A 21,076-nucleotide genomic window follows, 5' to 3' on the forward strand; every position below is an offset into this window, starting at 1 on the left:
ACACAGATAGAGGGGTGACTGAAGTATGCCAGGGCAGTGGGTTCTGTGGGCATTGCACCATGTCGACTCTTGGTTTGGTTCTGTACTTGGGCACTCAGCTTGCAAAGGCAGTGTGTGTGTGCCAGGGTACAGGGCCCCTGAAGGTGGCACAAGTGCTGCAGCCCTCAGGGTCTTCTCTGGTCACCATGCCCTGGGTACCATCTACTAGGGGCTGACAGGTGGCCAGAGATGCCAACTGGGTATTTGTTTCAGCATAGCTTTTCTTTTTAGGGAAGGAACACAGGCCCTGGGTACCTGATTGGAAGGGACCCAGGGCACACTCAGTCAAAGCACATTAGTAGTTCAGAAAAAAAGTGGGGGCATACCAAGGCAAGAAAGATGGCACTCACAGTCTGGTTTTCCAAGAAATCGTTGTGACGTTGATTAACGGATGAAAGTAGCCATGCCTGTATTTGGATAAATAAGGGCTTGATTTCTATGCCTATATAAGGGAAACGTGGATTGTACCTATAGAAGGGCATGAATCGGGAAAATTAATTCGGAATCTAAAAACGCCATACAACACAATACTGAACAAAAAGCATGAACATGGAAACTGCCCTGGTGCCTAGATTCACATGTGCTATCAAGCACGATTGGAAGACAGTGTGCACAATACAGTCTAGCACGGTCGGCACGGTGCAGTGCATTTGGTCTTAGGATACCAGCACTCTGACCCACAAATGGGCCAGCAGCAGCTCGAGAAGAAAGGCATTCTTGCTTAACATAAGACAGTTACAACACTGAAAAGCATACTACATGCCAACAACAAGCATAAGGACATGTCATGGCATCCTTATACTCACACTCGCTGGTGGGTTAAGATGAAGGACAGCCCCGCCCACTATTCAAACATACATAATTAACACTAGAAGTTAGACGGCGAGTGGTAGAGGGCGAGAACCAACAAGTACCTGGAAAGGGAGACTATTCTGAAGTCTCGAGTATAAGTAAATTCAAAACACAAGACACTAATAAGAGCAACCTTCAAGACAAAGGGGCACAACTATTGGTACAAACAGGTTAAAGCAGAGGCCCACAAGAGCTAGTCGCCTATAAGAACAGTCCTTTAGTACCAGCCCTACCAGACATCCATAGCGCACAGGGACCCCATAAAACGAAAACAATACTGGTATGCAGCATGACAAGAGATATGCCGGGTGGGCCCTACATCCATCCCCTTTTAGTCTGCACACAAGAAACATCTCAGCTTATTACACTTTCTTCGATTTGGGAGAAACAATTGCAATGCAGGATATGTGTTCACTAATTATGTGCAGGGAGGGGAATAAGGAGGGAGTGGTACTGAGGAAGAGGGGTTGGAGATTACTAATCTTTCTTTCTGGCCCAAATGGTCTCCACTTCCTCCATGACACAGAAAGGAACTTACCTCCCATCGAAGCTGAGGTGGAATGTTTCGAATTTGTATTTTTCGGCTCCTGAAAGACAAAGTCAAGACTTTAACACCAACTTTTAACTAATTATTCCATTTTAATAACTCAAGCAGTTAAAAAAAAAACGTTCTTTGGCTGAATAAACAGTTGAGGTGATGTGCGCTCCCGTGGGATTAGGAGCAGAGGGGTAAACAAATGGTTTGCACCGTGTGGGAGCGCCGAACACATGTGCAAGCAACCTACAAGACTGTCAACATTACATAACACTATAAAGAAAGACCGAAACCATTAAAAGAAGAAAAAAAATGTGTACGAATATAAGGCACCTTCAAGTTACAAAACATCTCCCCAGCAACGTCAGACATTCAAAGCTCACAAGAGACCTGAAGGGATTGGAGGAGCGCTCCCACTATGCAAAGGTCAGCAGATCCCAACAGCCAACATTTCATAATCAAGCGAGCCACATGCTCATTCGTGAAGCACGTTAAATGTCTTCACATAAATAAATACAGATTGAAGGGGAATAGGAATGGCTAGACGGCCTCTGGAAGGCAGACTAGTGTCAGCCACATGTCAGCACTCTGAAATGACAAAGGCAACGCTAATGTCTGTAGTCTACAATGAAAAACTTTCGGATCAGCTTTTTTCACTAAAAATCGTCTCTTACTGCTCCACCTACGAGGCTATCACAGTGGACAACAAACAGCCCAGCAGCAACAGCCTGGGAGTCTAGGGCTACACCAACTACAGCCCACGCCGACTACTCCTGCTGAAGACAGGTAAATCCAACAAGCAACGAACAGACAGTTTCCTTCACATTTCTGGCTCGCCTGGTTTTTGGCCGATTGGCCCGATCAAGTCCAGGACACAACTGTACCAGGTCTCATGCCTGCCGTAAAGCGCTGCGTGAACCCTGCATCGTGCAGACTAGTCAATGAACGCTACACACAGCAGGGTATACTACAGGTGCGGGAGTATACACGAGAATATGGTACCAAAAAGCATTATGTTGATAATAAATCAGAGGCCACGTCTGTGGGTTTTAAGTAATGCACCCTCACCAGCAGAACGGATGTAAACGAGAAGGTGGGTTCCTAGGGTATGCCACCCTCTGGAATTGTGCAGCTTCCTGCAATCAGACGTAACCCAAACAAGAGTCACGTTGTTAGGGAACCCGAGCTGGCAGAAATGGGATCAGAGAGGCACTGAAACGTGCAATACTGGAGTCCTGCCTTGGTGTGTAGAATGGCCTTCACAGTGACGCCTTTGTACTGGTGGCAATGGACACGTATGCTTCGACACTTCCACTCGCGTTCATAATGGGGGCATAGACCATACAAGGACATTGTGAGCAAACGGTACAAGCTCACCCACCAACCTCCTCCGAGCAGAGCCCTCCCCAAACATTCCACCTACTATTCTACCTGCCCTTCCTACGCTCAAATCTGAAACTCTGGTTGACACAAGCAGAATTGTTTCCTGTGACCTGTGCATACCCCATTTGGGGCACAACTGGGGAAGGGGGGGTGGGGGTGGTGAGGAAAAGCACCGACCAGAGACTCAAAATTTAGTGTGATAAAGGCCGCTTTATTGGAAGCAGGTGTACCTTACACAATTAACAACCCTTGGCCTGCGCCGTACAAAACTAGGCCTCACTAAATAATTAACTTCCTGACAAACCCCCACCCCCTCCCCTAAACTGGTTCCCCCAATCCACAAGCAGTAAACAATTAGCCAAAACGTCAATTTGCCTCTCCACCTGGCTAAATACTTTATTGTGCTTGACCTACCCCCCGAAAATCCAAAACACATCTTCTACCCTTCCCCCATATATTAGGAAGCACCGCCCCCAAAGGCAGAAATCACACCCGCTCCAGCGACACGAACCTCACAACCATCAAACAAATCCCAATGCACCTGCCCCCAAGAAAACCCCTTCCAAAAAACACCAACGCACTCCAAAAACCCTACTCCATCCTGAAAAACTGAAATCAAACCACCCCATCGTCCCCCCCAGGCTAAAACTTGAAACCCCCTTTTCCAACTGCATCAACAACCCAGGGAAGGAGAGAGGGAAAATAATTTTATCCGCCACCCCCCGCCCAGCTGCTGTGTCACAAATCACCGAAAAGGTGGCTATTACACAAAATGGCCGGTTATAAAGGCAACCAGCCCACAAGCAGCCCAAAAATAGCCCAAGCCCAAGGCTACCAGAGCAGCCCAAAACCAGCCCACGTAGGGTGCTGGCTCTACACCCCCCCCTTTCCCCGGCCCCAAAACCCCCCGGGGGTGGCAGGCCTCCCGCTGGTCGGCCGCCCCCCCCCAAAGCACTATTATTCCAACCTCTTAAAAATGGACAGGAGTATTGAGAAACAAACTAGTAACTACAAGTTAGTGACCCCATTTAACGTGCCCAACCTTGTGCAGGAAGGCCAGGAACAAAATACAGTTCCGTGAGGGAGTTCTCCATTAAGTGTAGATCTAACGCATAGGGGAGGGAGCCGTATTAAAGACCAGAAGGTAGGCTTGTACACTGAATATGAGCCAAGTCCATCCAACATGGCACACGGCGTGCATTATTGAGCAGTACACCACGGCACCAGCTCTGTGTATCATACTTTCCAAGTAGCCTTAAAGCATGTCTATTAATTCAGGATTCTAAACCCCAGATACAAAAAATATATATCACGAAAAAAGAAAACGGAACAAGCCTGCAATAAGAATTCCGACTTAACTTATTTGGGAAGAGGATTTGTCGAATTAAAATATATATATTAAACCCAAGAGAGTCGTAAACCTCTAGTGAGAACGAGAGGCCCAAAAGCCAAAATAAATAACGCTACTAACTGGTGTTACTGCAAACGAAATCACTACAAAACATGTAAACATCTTAACAATTCAAACCTTGCTTCGGGCGGTTGGTAAGACATCTTACAGAAATCTACAGGTGGCATGTTTACTTAAGTATTTCACCGGGTTTACTCAAATCTTCTGCTGCGTTTAAAAGATTCATATTTCGCTAATATGGTACCAGAATACAGCTTGGGTGATCCAACTGCACCCTTTCCATTGTGATCAACAACATCAGGGTGAAACACCAATGCAGATTTGCAGCCTTACACCACGTTTTAGGTCTGTTTGGGGGAGTTCAATTGTTTCCCACCAAAACATACATTCTATACATGCAAAGCAGCTTTTGGTCGAGAGTCTTTTTTCACTGATCTTGTATATTCTTCACATTTTGCTTCCAGGCACTACACGCTGCAGCATGGGGCAACGAGTCAGCCCAATTTACCTACTGGTTCACTTCACTTTCAGTGACTGCCAGGAGTATGTGCACCTTGTTCACATTCCATTTAAAATACTTTTTCCCCCGTTAATTGCAAACCTGGATACACGTGTGTTTTTTTTCATCTTAACTTTAAAGACTGGCTATTTTGTCTACATTCCAGTGGAGTGCCCAGGGTGGTGGGCCACCATGCGGGGGACCATGTTGGGTGTAAATGGCCAAAAATCATTAGTTTGGGCAGTTTTTGGCCATCCAGGAGCTGATGGCAAAAATACCAGTTTGGAAACTGCCCGCAATTGCTCCTCCATTGTTGTTGATTGCAAGCACCAAACTGTGTGTCATCGGCATAAGATGTCAGCCCCAACCCATGGGTCTTGACCAGGTCCGACACGTAGATATTAAACAATGTCTGACTCAAGGATGATCCTTGTGGCTCACCACTTGGGAGGATAATTGGTGAGGAGTTATATTAACCGATACTCACTAGCTGAGTGCGATTGGCCAGAAACGAAGGTAGTAAATCTGTGGCTTTAAGTTTAATGCCCATATTTGAGACACGGTCGATCAAGGTGGCATGATCGACAGTGTCAAAAGCTGCTGATAGATCCAGCAGTATCAAAACGGCTGCTCCTCCTTGGTCTCGGGTGGCTCAGATTTAGTCTTCTGCTTTAATAAGGGCAGTTTCTGTGCCGTGGCCTTTCCTAAAGCCGAATTGTGTAATCTAAGAGATTGTGTTCTTTGATGAAATGCGCTAGCTGTATATTCATTACTTTCTCAAAAATGTTTGCTAGGAAGGGTGGCTCGTGATGGGTCTATAATTTTTTGTGTCTAGCGGGTCGAGATGCGGTTTCTTCAGCAGAGGTTTGATGACTGCCTTTTTCCAGGTTGCTGGGTAGATACCAGTGTTGAACATGGCATTACAAATGTCTGAGTTTAGGGTTACAAAGTGTCCATATCACACTAACCTTCTAGCTGGTAGCAATTTGATTGCTTGCTATGAAGGAGACGAGAAAAACTTGGCTGGTTTACATGTGCAAGTAAAATAGCCTCTGCATGTTTAAGTTGCACATTCTTATTGTTTGCATAAGGCAGCCACATTTAGAGGTCTCTTTCAGCTTAGGTTTGCATTAAAAAAAAAAACACACACAAACACTAAATTATAATTGTACAAGTTTGTCAAGGCCACACCTACTGCCTTAGTCCACAACTTTAAAAGAGGAGTTTATGGGCTACCTTGACAGGAAATGCAAAATAGCACAAAGTAAGTTCAAAACTTCTAGAAAAAAACAAGTCCGAAACCTTTTATACAAATCTCCAGGAAACTGTAAATAATGCCACATACCACCAGTAAATAGTTGAATTGTGTATGTATATATATATATATATATATATATATATATATATATATATATATATATATATATATATATATATATATATATACACACATATACACATATATATATATATACACACATATATATATACATATACATACATACATATACATACATATACATACATATACACATATATACATATATACATATATACATATATACATATACACATATAACATTCACAAGATAGGATAACTGGTAAAAATTTGTGTCACTCACATTTAAAAAAACGTTTACAAGAAATACTCAGCTCGTTGCTCAACTTAGTGGCACCGTATTTGAATATGCACTTTTAAAAGGCACTACTTCCATTTGATGATATTGTAGTTCTGAATCCGGGTGTTCATTCTGTGTGGTTACTGAGACTGTTCTGACTGGTGTTATGGTGAACTAAAGTCACTTAGTATGGTCTCTGTAGAAAATCTGCCTTTTGTGCGTGGTCACCCTGTATTTTTGCCTTTTGCTTAACACTACATTTTTGCTGGCTTTTACACTCTCTGCCCCCACTTACCAGAATTAAGGTGATTATGCTACCCATTAAACATGTTTGCTTCGGCATATTTAACTTTCCGACAAGTCCCTAGTATATGGTACAAAGTGTACACAGGGCCTTGGAGTTAAACGTAGAGTGGACTGAAGCACCTATTATACCACACACTACATTACCCCATAGCAATTTGGTCATTATAGTTCAGTTTCACAGCTTTGGAACGCCTGCACACGTGGGGTCTAGTGATAAGATTTTGAATGACAGCATTAGCTGAAAAATATGGAATGTGTGTGAAAAACGGAATTATAACTACCAAGACTGTGGAAGATTAGTACGGTTTGGTAAACATTATCTGCGCCATCTTGCCTCTTCCCCTGATGCCACACTTTTTGTCGTGCGCACCCGCCATTTTAGGTGCCTCGATCAAAGCAACCCTTTTTTTCATGCCACTGACCCCCGGCATAGCCCTCCTCCCTTACAAAGCCCGCACTCTGACAAACCCCCGCTCGCACATGCCGTGGGTCATACACCCCTCTTCAGCGCAGCGTTGCCTCAGAACCCCATCCTGTTCCCAGCGCGACACCTCCCTTCATTCCTTTCATGGTCCCAGGCCCTTTTGATGCAAACCCCCTTTTCCTGTGTGTCCGTTTGTCCTCCTCGTTCCCAGGCCGACACCTAGCCCTGCCGATACTGTTTATTGCCCCTCCCCGTACAGTAGAAAGCTTCCCTCATCAAAAGGACCCCCGAATCGATCAAAGCCCCCACCCTATGAGATCCAATCAAACCCCCACATTCCATGAATCGGTGGAATGTCCAGCTGCGCGATAATCACCTGTTGTGACCGGGGTGGGACTTCTGCTGTATACGTGTGTGGGAACGGGCTTGAAGCTGGGGGTTCCGAGAATGTCTTTCCGTACATCAAAGCATTGCCATGAATATGTAATATGTAATAAAGTAATAAACCTGTGTATAAGAGGCCGGGCCTCAGAGATGCGGGTAGAGCACCTCATGACGATACCTGATGTCTGAATTGTTGTGTTCTCCTCCGGAGAGAATAAACCTTGTTTCCTGCCTTCCCGTCTCCAGCGCCTGCCTCTTCATTGATTAATAATTCGTGGGTTAAAGAGGCGATACCGCCGGGCAAATATCGATTGTCCCTTGACCGTAGACTCAACAAGACGCTATGGGGTTATGGCGCTGTTACATGCAAGAAGTGTGCTTCTATCAACTTCCTCATGAGCTTTCCCCAAGTTGACAAGCTTTGTAACGCCTGCATGCTATGAATGGGATTATACTTGAGAAAATTCTCATTTCCAGCAACCCATAAATATTCTAGGATGAGGGAGTTATCCCGAAACACTGGTGTCCAGAGTTAAGATTTAGAAAGACCGCATTAGCTGAAAAATATGAAATTTGTGTGAAAAACTGAACTACAACTACCAAGGTGCTATGGGGTAATGGCACGGGTACATGCAAGCAATGCACTTCTACCCACTTTCACCAAAGCTATACCTCTGGAGATCCAATTTCAAAAAGTCCTGCTGGGTCAAACGGCAAAGCTTCCATCCCTACAGAACGGACTGTCCAGGCAGTAGTGTTTGGTAAATACGCAGAGATGCCTGGCAGATGTTTAGGACCAGAACCCCACCTGCTAACGCGTTCGTCGCAGCCTGGTCTCTGGTCAAATGAGTATGGAAATACTCAATATTGGCTTTCTGGCCAGCGTGTACAACATTTTAATGTAGAGCAGGATCCTCCGTGAGATGGTCCATTTCTGCACGGCTTCCCCTTTCTTGGCTCCAAAAGAACCCACAAAGCGTTGTTAGTCTACCAGGGCATGGTAGAACAATGCTGTTTTCAGGCTCAGTCGAGGGCGTCGCTCCTTTTCCTTAGATAGATGCGGCAGAGCATAAGGTAGGCAGGGTGATGGACTGGCCTAAATCAAAGGGAGTGACAACTTTAAGAAAGGAAGCTCTAGTGTAAGCCACCAGCTTGTCTGGAAAGATGGTTAGATATGGAAGCTTAAATAAAGCCTGATGGTCTCTGAACCTCCAGGAAGACTATCACCAGAAGGAAGGCAGTCTTGATGGTTAAGAGCCTGAGAGGACTGTTCTGAAGCGGCTTAAAGAGAGTGCAAATCAGAAATGAAAGTGTGAAATTGAGGTCCCACTGAGGCATGATAAAGGGTGAAGCTGGAAACATATTGCAACCTTTCAACAAGCAATGGCATAGCCAATAGGTCTCGCTTTTTGGACCCTATAAGTATTTAGTTATGCAGCAGAATATCCTTGGTGCAACAACACCAACTGATGCATGACTAAACACTTATAAGGTCCCAAATGCGAGACCTATTGGCAATGCCAATGCTGGATTCCCTTTCTGGTGGGCTTTTTAACTTGCATCAAAACTGTCTTCTTTAATCCACTCCTTACTAGTCTCTACTTGGAATTTGTGTGTTTTTTTAAATTAGTAATACTTTATATCACTCTGCTTCTTAGAGTACCTTGTATCGCAGAGTTTGCTAGTATTTATGTTAATTGAAAAAGCAGCAGATGAAAAAATATTACTTTAGCTTGGTTTGCAATATTATATTATATATATATTTTTTTTTACGAGTCCTTTTCTTAATTTAAGCAGTGCTGTTCGTACAGCAGTGCTTAAATTATGAAACGGACTTGTGTAAAAAAAAAAAAACACACAAACACACACACACTAGTAAACCAGGCTAAAATAAATGTTGCAATCTGCTGATCTCACCAGGAAACTACAGTAATGCCACAATACTTTGATATATTGTGCCAGGTAATCACCCGCTTCGCACATATGCTTGCCTACATTAGCAGGTTGCTCAGGTTCTAAAGTTATATTTATAATTTTTATCCAACCTTTACAAAAGTCCACCGCGCCTACTTCGCACATATGCTTGCCTTGAATAGCAGGTTGCCAAGGTCCTGAAGTTATATTGATCATTTTGATATTCAACCCGTACAAAAGTGTTACAGACCGTTGCATTGGACACTATTACATTACAAACGTTCAGTAAAGAAAAGTAATACTTGTAATCTCCTGAATCATTCAGTATTGAAAAATAGCACAATGCTGTGCCAGTTTGTATAGTCCTTTTTCATGTTAATACGGTAAAGTTAATTCAGCCAAAATAAAAAGCTGAAAACTCGTCAAGTCTTCGCCTTGTATGTGCGCGAGCGACGCACTGGTGTCTGCAAATTAACGACTCCGTTATGTCCGTTCTATTTCAAAGCTCTGTAGATTGCTTCCGGTTGCCCGCTAAATGTATTATAAGGCAGACAGCTGATAAACCAGTTGCTATTGGGCAGCTCGCTATGGCACCGGATTTTGCACATTACAAGAATGTGTTCGATGCTGTTCCGAATAACTTACACAAACGCGACATGTCCTTTCATCAGCCTCCTACCTACTGGAACCTGTGAAAAGTAAAACTCACAAGCCACGCAGTCTTGCATACACTTGTGAGAAGGCAATACGAATATTTAAACCGGAAATGTTCAGCTGCACACTTTACACTGCAGCGATTGGGTTCCAGTTTGTTTGCAAAACTGGTATGGTCTAGGGGTACGAAGTTTAGGGGGAACTTATCCACTCCACTCCAACCTACCAACATCAGCAAGCCTTGGTCCCAACGCAATTCTTCAGAAGGACCTCTTGCTTCCCAAAGTGCTCAGAAATACTTTGTGGGCTTTTATGCTTCCATCAACCGGTAACTTGAAGCGTCACCGAAGTGGAGAGAAGCATTTTGTTGTGCGACCATTTCCGGTGACCCACGGGTTTACATTGCAATGCGACTTTAACATTTCTTTCAACACAAAGGCTGAAGCGGTGTCTCGGAATGTTGTTACTTGCAATGGCCTCTGGGTGTCGCCGTAGACCGCAAGCTAAGTAAATAGAGACCTCTTGATGTTTCAGTTTATGAAGCAAAGAGAACAAGCATTGGCCGCCCGTAAAAGGCGGAGGGGTGCCAACGGGAGACAAAGGTGCTGCTGGCAGGAGAGTGGGGCAGCATAGAGCACAGCGTGTGACGGCCCTTCTCTTCCATGACAGGCTGCCTCTGCCAGTCAGCCTGTGCGCCCACCGGCACAGTCTGCAGCCTTCGGAGAGCTGCAGATGGGTCAGGAGGAGCAGTCGAGCAGATGAACGGTAATCTGTCCTGGGAGAGGCTTTATCGGGTGACAAAGAAATCTCTGCGGGTGGAGGGGTTCTGCTGCACAGAACCCCTGTTGGGTGGAGAAGCAGTTATTTCCGGCTCAGAGCGCCTTGTTCTTCTACCGCACTTCTCAGCGCCTTCCCGTGTCCACCCGTCTACATTATCTACTGCCCATTACGCTTTCGCATATCAACACAATTTAAAACTAGGGCCTGAAGGAGATGATGCATTTCTAGGCACTGATTGCACAAAGAACAGGGGAAGCGGCTCTGGACAAATGTAGCGGTGGAAGCTAGGGACCATAGAAAATGTAGCAGGATGGCTGTCACATTGGGCAGGAATTGCTCAGTGGTTTTAAGAGTGCCTTAAGTCCAGAATGATTAAATGTACGCGAACAAAAATGAAGAAAAAAAAAAACAAGTGGTGCAGCGCGCAAAAATGAAAACCGCGAGAGGTGACGCGACTGGTGGGCGCGATGGGAGAAAGTGCTGTGCACGTCGCACGCGCTTGTACGCGTAATAGCAAGCAAGGTAGCACTTTTGAAGCAGCTACTAAATGTCTTGCCAGAGCAGCAGATGCGCTGGCTCAGGCGAGACCTAAAAACCTATTTGCAACAGGGGACTTGAACAGGGATGGCTGATCTGGCAACCGCAGGAAGGTTGAGAGGGCATAAAGAAAGCAGTTTAAGATGCCCAAAGCAGAGCCCTGCAGGACAAGAGAAAGAAACGGAAGGACCCAAGCAAGGGGAGTAAACTTTCTTTTATGCATGCCATAAACTTTCCTTAGTGGCAAGCGTATAGCCTCTTGGTGGAGGGACGCCTGGCTGCAAAGATAAACTTGCAGACTTTGGGCAGAAGGTCAAAAGCTGTCAACTGTTGCCACTTAATCTACACGCAAGAAGCAGAGCATTGACCGGATCGGATGGAGAACCCTTCCCTGCAGATGCAACAGAAGAGCCTCCCAAAGAAGCAACCTGATGGGAGGACTGATGGCCTTGCTCAACAGCTCTAGATACGAAACTCTACGAACCAAGTCCAGAGCCACAAAGAGGACATGGGCCTGGACATTCCCCATCTGCTCGGAGGAAAGGAATGGGTGGAAAGGCATACAGGAGACCTGAGATCCACTTGTGACTTGGTCTTTGCAAGAGCCACCTTGTTAACTCCAGCATGCAACGTGCTGGCATTGCACACTCGATGGTGGCAAATAGATCTAACAATAAAATCTTCCCATGGCTGTAAGAGACCATGCACAGCCTCCGGATGGGGACGCCATTCATTATCCGCTAGGAATCTTCAGGGGAGTTAATCTGCCCAAACATTCAGAGAGCAAGCCAAGTGTTTAACTACCAGGGATATGCCCCGATGTTCCAGCGAGGTCCAGAAGCGTAGGGCTTCTCGACGAAGGGTCCGCCTCACCTTATTTGTTGCAGTACCACATGGAAGTTGTTTTGTTCATGAACACCTGAACTAGGCTTCCCTTGATGGAAGGTAGAAAGGCTTTTAATGCCAGCCAGATCGCTTGGAGCTCCAGTAGGTTATTGTGGAGTCCAGACTCCGCAAGAGGCATTTGATCTCCAACTGCCCTATATTGCCTCCCCATCCTAGGAGTGAATAATCTGTTAAAACTGTCAGATCAGGTTGGTAAAGGGAGAGTGGCCTGCCACTGACCCAATAGCGGGTCGTCACTCACCACTGCAAATAATTTTCAGTATCCTCCCATCCCCAGGTTCTGAAGTCAAATATTTCCTTGATGCTGCACCTACTGGAACTTCAGGTAACACTGCAGAGCCTGCATGCTGCCAGCAAGTATATGTTACAAGTAGGATGAAGGAGGCCATAAGGCTCAGCAGCCTCTGTCTGTCACACCGAAACCCAGGATAGAGGATGAAACATTGGTATCCTTGACTTGCCGTTTGGGATAAGCTTGAAACTGCACCATGTCCAAAATAGCGCCAATGAAATGGAGCCTCAGAGGGAATCAGATGTTACTTTGGCACATTGATAGTGAACCCCAGCGAGTCTAGGGGGTCCACCATAGTCTGGAGGTGGGAGACGGCTGCCTGGGATGAGTCCACCTTTAACAGCCAGTTGTCAAAATAGGGGAAGACTGGCATCCCTGATCTCTGCAGATGACCACAGTGACCTGTAGGAGATTGTCAACTGCAGGCAATGTCTGTGGGCATCCAGGTCAGGGATATGGAATTGTGTTCTGCAAGTCAAACACTACCATCCACTCTCCTGGGTCTAGGGCACACAGGACTGGAGTGTCAGCATTTTGAATTTCTCCTTTTACAGGAAAAAATTACGAGGGCGCAGGTCTAGGATAAGGCATTGGTGTTCGTCCTTTTTGGGTACCAGCAAGTAGCGAAAGTAACAACCATGTCCTACTTCTGGGGTCTGCACGCTCTATGGCTCCCCTGACCAAGAGAGCAGCCACTTCTTGGCAGAGTAAGGAGAGATGGTCCTCCATCAGCATGGCGCAAGTGGGCAACATGGGTGGAGAGGTAGTCGCAAGGGGGAAGGAATAGCCAATTTGGACAATATGGAGAACCCAGCTGTCAGATCTGATAAACCTCAAGTGGAGCAGTTGATGGGTGTATACTGCCTCCCAACAGTGGCCCATGATAGTTGGAGGGCAAGCTAAAGCGATTTGGAGGCTGAGGCTGCCAGGGAAGTTATCTGGCCCAACCTCTGGCTGCCTGACCAACACTTGTGTCTGTGTCATTGGCTACGCAGAAGCTGGGTAACTTGTGTGTGTGATGGCTAGACGGGTAAAGACGCGTCTAGAACCCCCTTCTGTAAGCAGGAAAGAAGCAACAGGCAACTGAGGGTGGCCATGGAAAGACACAGCGAGCAGTCATAGCCCTGCTATGTTTGAAGCGTTCCCACGCAGTCGCCTTTGTCTCAGAAAAGACGGAAGATAAAGGGCAGGTGAACAAGATAGGTTTAGACATCCGCTGAAAACGCAGTTCTCAGCCAGGCATAGCACCTTTTGGCCACCACCGAAGAAAATCGCTCTGCCTACAGAGTCGGTCATGTAAAGCCCACATCTGATCACGCATTTGGTGAATCGCTCAAGTCTGTCATAGAATACAAGTGTATGGTCAGGGCCTCCTCCAGGACCATGGGCAGGATCTGTGCAACCGAATCCCAGTGCATGGGGCTAATGGCCCACAAGGAACATGGTGTTCACGGATCGCAGTGCTAGGCTGGTGGAAGAAAACTGTCTCTTGCCTAATGTGTCCAGCCTCTTGGATTCCCAGTCCAGCGTCTCCAGTCCCTGGTCCCCCATTTTTTGGCCCCTTTCTCTTGGTCCCCCTTCCTCTCCTTAAGCCTCTGTCAAATGCCTTGGTATTAGAGTCAGCAGTGACCTCTCCATGCACAACCAAGTCAGTTCGGTGGTCTCATCTCGTTTTCTTAATTTACATATTATACGTAAAATTTCCCGTTTCTTTTCCAATGAGGCACTTTAATCTTGCTAGCCATGGTTATATCACGTCTGCATTACAGAAATGCTCTGTAAGTCGGAATTCCGGCGTACGAGCTTTGCCTTCTCCAGCTAATCCAGAACCAGGCTGAAAGGTTGGTTTATAAACTTCCCAACCACCACCACATTACCCCGCTTCTAAAAGCTTTACACTGGTTACCACTCACTGAACGTTACTTTTTTAAACTGGGTTGTCTGATTTTCAAGGCTTTAGCTGGCTCAGCTCTGGCTTTTGTAGCTGCCAAACTTAAGCCTTATGTTACCGCCCGTGACCTTCAGTCTTCTTCCAAGCACCTCCTGTGCATCGCTCGTTGCAGAAGGAAGAAACATGGCGGCACAAGTTTCTCCTTCTTGGCCCCCTTTTTGGAATTCTCTACCCCTCAACATTAGGACCACAGCTCTCTATATGGACTTCCGCAGGGCTTTGAAGACCTCACTTTTTCTGCAAGCTTTTGCTGAGTAGGTACCTTTCCACTCACTCCCGTCCTCAGTGCCAAGAAACCGCTTGGTCTACGAGCGCTTTATAAGTCTTTTAACTTTAACTTCAGTGGGGTGGTAGACAATGCACCTGGGTTCACAAAGGAAGTGGAGGTGTGGACAACCAAGGTCTCCGGGGTAGGGTATTGCATGAGAAAACTGGAATCCCCTACAGCAGGGCAATGGCGGCGGGCAATTGCCTTGTTCATAAGTGCCCCTGTGCTAGGCATGGACCAGGTCCCAAGCAGGGCATCCTTAAATTGGCGTAGCTGTTCTAAAGGAGGGGCGGGGGGTGGAGGAGGGTCACTCCCAAGTGACGCACCTCTGGCATGTTTGTCCTAACTGCCATCGAGGGTAAGCTAAGGTTCAGGACCTCGGACGCCCTTAAACACCATTGCGAAAGACCATGCGAGTATCTGGAGAGGTGTCCAGGTAACTGGAGTCCACAAAACGCTCATCAGTCCATGTTGGGGTTTGGGGGCTGGTATTCCTCAGGGCCCAGTGGCCCCTACCAATACCACAAGTACCAGCTCAGGCTAGAGGGCAAGGCTCCAGTTGCTGCTGGCATCGGAACGCTGACAGCAAACCAGCGTTGGGGGAAGGCCGAGGTGGTACAACCAGCACTGGTCCAGATTAATCTGTGGACCCAAGTGTTGCGACTAGAACCAGGGATGGTCCTGCCGGTGGGGGAATTAGGGGCCCCTCCCGAAACCACAGGGCCCAAAGTCGTGGGAAAGGGCCACCCAAATATAATGTGCATGGCCTCAGAATTCGAGAAGTTGTGTGGGGGCTGCACCGGCTCCTAGAAGCTCAGGGAGGTGCAGAGTAGGCCCAGGGGCAGGCTTAACCATGAAGCCAGGCCTTGAATGACTACGCTGCCTCGCTGGAAGACTTTGATGGATGGGGTGAAGTCAAATACCTCAGACTGCTTGCCCAAACAACTTTGATGAAGATAGATGGTTCCACAACTGATCCCGGGACCTTCCCCTCCCCCGACCTGTATAGAGACCGTTGCGACATCATAATCTGAGCGGTAAGGAACCTAGTGGACATCCTTACCATACCAGAAGGCTTTCAAAAAAATGTGACAAAAAGTCAGGTCGGTGCCAGTTTGAAGTGGAAGAGACTTCAGGAGTCTTCTCCCCACAGACGTGTCTTGAATTCCCTGCCTCTCTGTCCTGGACCCAGGCTGTCACAAATAACAATAGGCTAGTGTGAAGTTATTGGTTTGGGACCGGAGGCAGTGGCATTTAAATGCAAGTAGAGCTATGCACAACTCCGCCCCCTCATCCTGCTAAGACATCCCATCCTACCAACATGGTCCCTTTGTGAGGCTTTCAGAAGGAATGCACAAAGGCTAACTGCCAACTACACCTAGTCATGTGACCCAGGAAAAGGTCACAGGCAACAAACTGTTAGGACAAGACCGTGCCAACTTCTAAAAGTGGCACTTTCAGATTTGTGACTCAAAATCCAACTTTAACTGTATAGAGAATTTGAAATTACAGCGAGGCACCAAACTTGATATTTCAACCTACTCCCAAATAAAAGTGATCACTCATTAAATGTAATAAGGTAACCCAATAGTATCTAATGGGGGGGGGGGGGGGGGGGTAGGCCTCACATTAGTGCAATACAAATTTGAGAGTCTCTCACTAGGAGTCTCTTTACAGTGTACCAGAGTTCTAGACCTGGCAAGGCATTCATTTTGCCAGGTCGAATTTGCAGTTTAGAACTGCATGTAGGATGCAATGGCTGTCTTAGATGTTTCAAGTGGTTATTTAAGTGGGTGGCAAAATAAGTGGAGCAGGCCCACGAGTAGCATTTAATTTACTGGCCCTGGGTATATGTTATTATTATTAATCGGGTTTTATAGAGCGCAAACAACCCGGAGGCCTCGTAGCGCTAAGTACCGTCATACTAAAAGGAAAGAGGTTAACTGAACAGGTGGGTTTTCAAATCCTTCCGGAATTTTAAAAGGTTAGGTTCACTGCGAAGGGAGGAGGGCAGAGAGTTCCATTCTTTTGCGGCATTCCAGGAGAAGGAACGTCCGCCCCATCTGGTCCGTCTGATTTTGTTGACAGTGGCCAGGAAGGCAGTACTGGATCTTAGGGGCCTGTGAGGAAGGTAGGGTTTTGCCAGGGAACAGATCATAGTTGGGGCATTCTTCCACATGGCTTTGTGCATAAAGCAGAGAGATTTAAACAGCACTCTGGCCTTAACCGGAAGCCAGTGCAGCTTCCTTAAGGCAATGGTGGCCGAGTCTCGTTTATTGAGGCCTAACAGGAGGCGAGCTGCAGCATTTTGAGTCACCTGTAGCTTTTTGATTGTAAAAGCGGGGGCACCTAAGTATAAGGAGTTCCCGTAATCTAGGCGGGACAAAATGATGGCTTGAACCGTTATTCTGCGGGCTTCAAAAGGGAGAAGAGGCAGCACTTTTCTCAGCATACGCATTAGCCCAAAGCATATGGCAGAAAGAGTGGTAGCTTGCTGCATGAAGCTGAGGTTGGAGTCCAGCCAAATGCCTAAGCTCTTTATATGGCATTTTGGTTGAGGCGTAGGGCCCATGCATGGTGGCCAGTCTAACAAAGGAGTGGGAATGGTTGAGTTACCTAACACCATGAGCTCAGTTTTCTCGCCATTTAATTTTAAATGCGAGGTTGCCATCCACTGAGCCACTGCTACCAGGCAGTTACTTAGATTGGAGGGGGAAGGGTCTGCCTGATTCATAGATACGACTAATTGCGTATCATCGGCGTAGGTTATTATATCCAGACCGAAAGAGTGCACAATATCAGCTAACGGCTGCATATAAATGTTAAAAAGAGTAGGGCTCAATGAAGAGCCCTGAGGTACACCTTGATCCAGGGGCCAGACTTTTGAGTAGGTAGTACCCTCAACCACCCTAAAGGAGCGATTCTCCAGGAATGACTGGAGCCAGAGCATGGCCTTCCCGAGATTCCCATCTTGTTGAGGCGATGAAGGAGAATGCTGGTGTTGACGGTATCGAAGGCGGCACTAAGGTCAAGCAACATAATTGCTGTGGTGCCGCCTTGATCCATTTGCTTCCTGGCCAGCTCAGTTACCGTCAGGAGGGCTGCCTCGGTTCCCAATTTTGGACGAAAGCCAGCTTGGGAATCATGAAGGAGATAGTTGTTCTCTAAAAATTGAGTAATAGTCGAGTTAACATGTTTTTCTAGGAGTTTGCTGATCCACGGAAGGAGGGAAATAGGCCGGTAGTTGGCCATGTTTTCCGGGTCCAGTGTGGGTTTTTTCAGCAAAGCCTTAACCTGTGCACATTTCCATGCAGTGGGTACTGAGCTTGTGGAGATGGAAGTGTTTAGTATGTTGAGGATAACAGGTTTAACTGTATTCTCAATTTTTACTATCTGACAGGGAGGGGCAGGGTCTTTAGGAGATCCTGATTTTATTTTCGTCATGATAGCCACAAGTGAGTTCTCATCCAACAATGGAAACTCATCTAATTTTGGAGTTGTGACGTTAGGTGGACTGGTTCCCATGTCCTGGGATAGATTAGGTGATTGAAAGGCGGAGGCAATTTTTTGTATTTTCCTGAAAAAGTACTCAGCTTGACTCTCACATCGAGCCTGAGCTTTACTAGGGTCAGCGGGAACCAGGGGGATATCAATCAGGGATTTTACTATTTGAAAGATTTCTCTAGAGGAGTTGGAGGCAGTTAAGATTTTTTCCTCGAAGTATAAAGTTTTGGTTCGTCTAATTTCTAATTTATAGTTTTTGATGGCTTCGAGATGTGTAGTTTTATCTACCTTACTACAAGAGATCCTCCAATTTCTTTCAAATTTTCTGCACGCCCTTTTTAGTTCTTTAAGATGAGGGGTGTACCAGGGGGAGTCCTTGGATTTAGTTTTTTCTTTAAGGGCCTTAACAGGTGCAATAGCGTCCAAGGCTGAACACAGCCATGTGATATAATTCTCATATTGCAGTGCAGGGTCTGTCGCCTTTTGGGGGGGGGGGGGGGGGGGGTAGCAGCCGAAAGCAGGTTAGCCCATTGGTCTGGGGAGACTTTGGACCACTCTCTGCCATTTAGGGTGGTGCGAGGAAGGGGCTGCAATGGCGTCACTGGAGTCCACTGAATGGGTATTAAATAGTGGTCAGTCCAGGTAAGAGGTAATGGGGTCCCTACTTCCAGTCTGTTGTCGTTACTGAAAACACAATCGAGGAGATGTCCCTTTTCATGCGTGGGCTCAAAGCCTTTCTGTATAATCTGGAGAGCTGCCATACTATCCAAAAGTGCCTTGGCCGTGGCGTTGTTAGGGTCCTCTAGGTGGATGTTTATATCTCCTAGTGTAGAGAAATAGGATTTACTAACCACCAAGTTGGCTATTTTGGATTGGAGTGATTCAATGAAGTCTCCTATTTGATTGGGGGGACGGTAGATAAGTACGCCAGAAAATGAATCTATAGGTGAGAATTCAAGAGTAAATAGCATACTTTCACAGTTAGAGATATCAGCCGATGAAGTTCTACAGCGGTAGTGGTTTTTATGAAGGATGCCTAGGCCGCCTCCTCTACCTTCTGGTCTATCTAATCTCTGCAAGGTATACCCTGTTTGCAGGATGGAAGTAATATCCGAGTCAGAGGCGTCTTAACCACGTCTCCGTCAAGAACACTACATCTGGCTCGTTTTCCTCCAGCAAGAGAGTCATTTGCGTGGCATGTTTGGTCAATGACCGGCAGTTTAAAAGGAACATTTTGTAGTATTTGCCAGAGGGAGACTTATCTTGATGGCTGGTCAATGAGAATGTACAATGAGAGCAGATCCCAGAGTGAGAGTCAGGGAGAATGGAGTGCCGACAGGTGTAAGTAATCGGAGGCATTAAGTTTTTTAGTGTGGTAAAATCATACCTCATCGGTCTACTACATTCTGGTCTGCCTTGCACAGGGGGTATGGCCCCTGGTCCCGTCCGGTCGCGGACGGACGCAGACGGGCACGCCTTTGGCGCGCCCGCCCGCTGCGCGGACGGGGGACTTTGAAGTTTATATCCACTGTAGGGGGCGTGAGGAGGGTGGGATCGTCGATCATCTAGACCGCGATCCTACCCCTACCCAAGATGGCGCCCAAAATGAGTTAAGCGCCGAGCGCCTGAACTAGCGACGCTTGTCAGCTGGAGACGGGGTAAGAGGCCGCCCTGGGCAACGTAAATCTTGCACCAGAAGTAGGACCAACAGGAAGATTAAAATCTATCCAATAAAATATTTTACAAGTTTTAAAAGTTCAGCTTGAGTTCGAAAATTCCTGTTCGTATTTTGTAAGTTCAAAGGAGCAAGAGTGCTCAAGGGCCCCCGGCTTCCGCCTCAGGGGTGAAAAGGAGTATAACAAATACCTTGTTGCAGTGAAGAGGGACTCCTTTTGTATCCTGGGAGGGCGGGATCGTCGATCATCTAGACCGCGATCCTACCCCTACCCAAGATGGCGCCCAAAATGAGTTAAGCGCCGAGCGCCTGAACTAGCGACGCTTGTCAGCTGGAGAGGGGGTAAGAAGCCGCCCTGGGCAACGTAAATCTTGCACCAGAGGTAGGACCAACAGGAAGATTAAAATCTATCCAATAAAATATTTTACAAGTTTTAAAAGTTCAGCTTGAGTTCGAAAATTCCTGTTCGTATTTTGTAAGTTCAAAGGAGCAAGAGTGCTCAAGGGCCCCCGGCTTCCGCCTCAGGGATTAGGGATATAAGTAAATGAAATATGCCAAACTGGTGTAACACCAATTTTACTATGATTTAGTTAGTGAGCACAAGCACTTAGTACATTTAACCACTGCTAACCAGTCCTGAAGTCTGAAGGCCAACACAAAGTATTCAACAAACAGGAGGGAGAAGGGAAAAGGTTTGAGGGTGACCCTGTAGAGAGGGCTAAGTCCAACAGTTTACTTGAAGGGGAGGCTGGGGTCCTGGGTGAATCCAAGCGGCTTGGCATTCAGTGAAAGTTGGGAGTTCAAAGCGGTCATGGTTAGGTAAGCACTGTGTCTTGTTTTTTGGTTTGTGAAGATCAGTTTGGTTCACTGATAGTTTGTATTGGTTAATGTGAAGCATATTGCCTCTGGTCTCGTCTGAAACTTCTGACGTGCTTTGTGCCAAGTAAGAAAATTGCGTTCATTTCAGTCCAAAGCGGGTACCACTGTCCACGCCCGGTTAGGTGAGTGTTGAGCTTCAGGATTTGCTAGTGTATTACGATCATACCAACAGTTTAAAACAACGTAGTTGTAAGAAAAAGCAAGTGCTGGCAGCAACAACCCGAAGCAATCCACCCATGTATATCCCCCCAATCCCCCAACAAT

The 21,076-nt window shown here is 46.6% G+C and overlaps 1 protein-coding gene across 4 annotated transcripts in view; it reads right to left on the bottom strand.

Moving 5' to 3' along the window:
* The window catches only part of IGF2BP1 (insulin like growth factor 2 mRNA binding protein 1), a 1,614,238-nt gene that overhangs the window by 326,804 nt on the left and 1,266,358 nt on the right, over positions 1-21,076 (bottom strand). For all 4 annotated transcript variants that reach the window (XM_078645534.1, XM_078645532.1, XM_078645535.1 and 1 more), the window contains one exon: positions 1,430-1,478. In XM_078645534.1, the coding sequence (XP_078501660.1) occupies positions 1,430-1,478 (49 nt within the window). The remainder of the gene's footprint in view (positions 1-1,429; positions 1,479-21,076) is intronic.

Source organism: Lissotriton helveticus, chromosome 5_1 (genome assembly GCF_964261635.1).
Source record: "Lissotriton helveticus chromosome 5_1, aLisHel1.1, whole genome shotgun sequence".
NCBI classification, from domain to species: domain Eukaryota; kingdom Metazoa; phylum Chordata; class Amphibia; order Caudata; family Salamandridae; genus Lissotriton; species Lissotriton helveticus.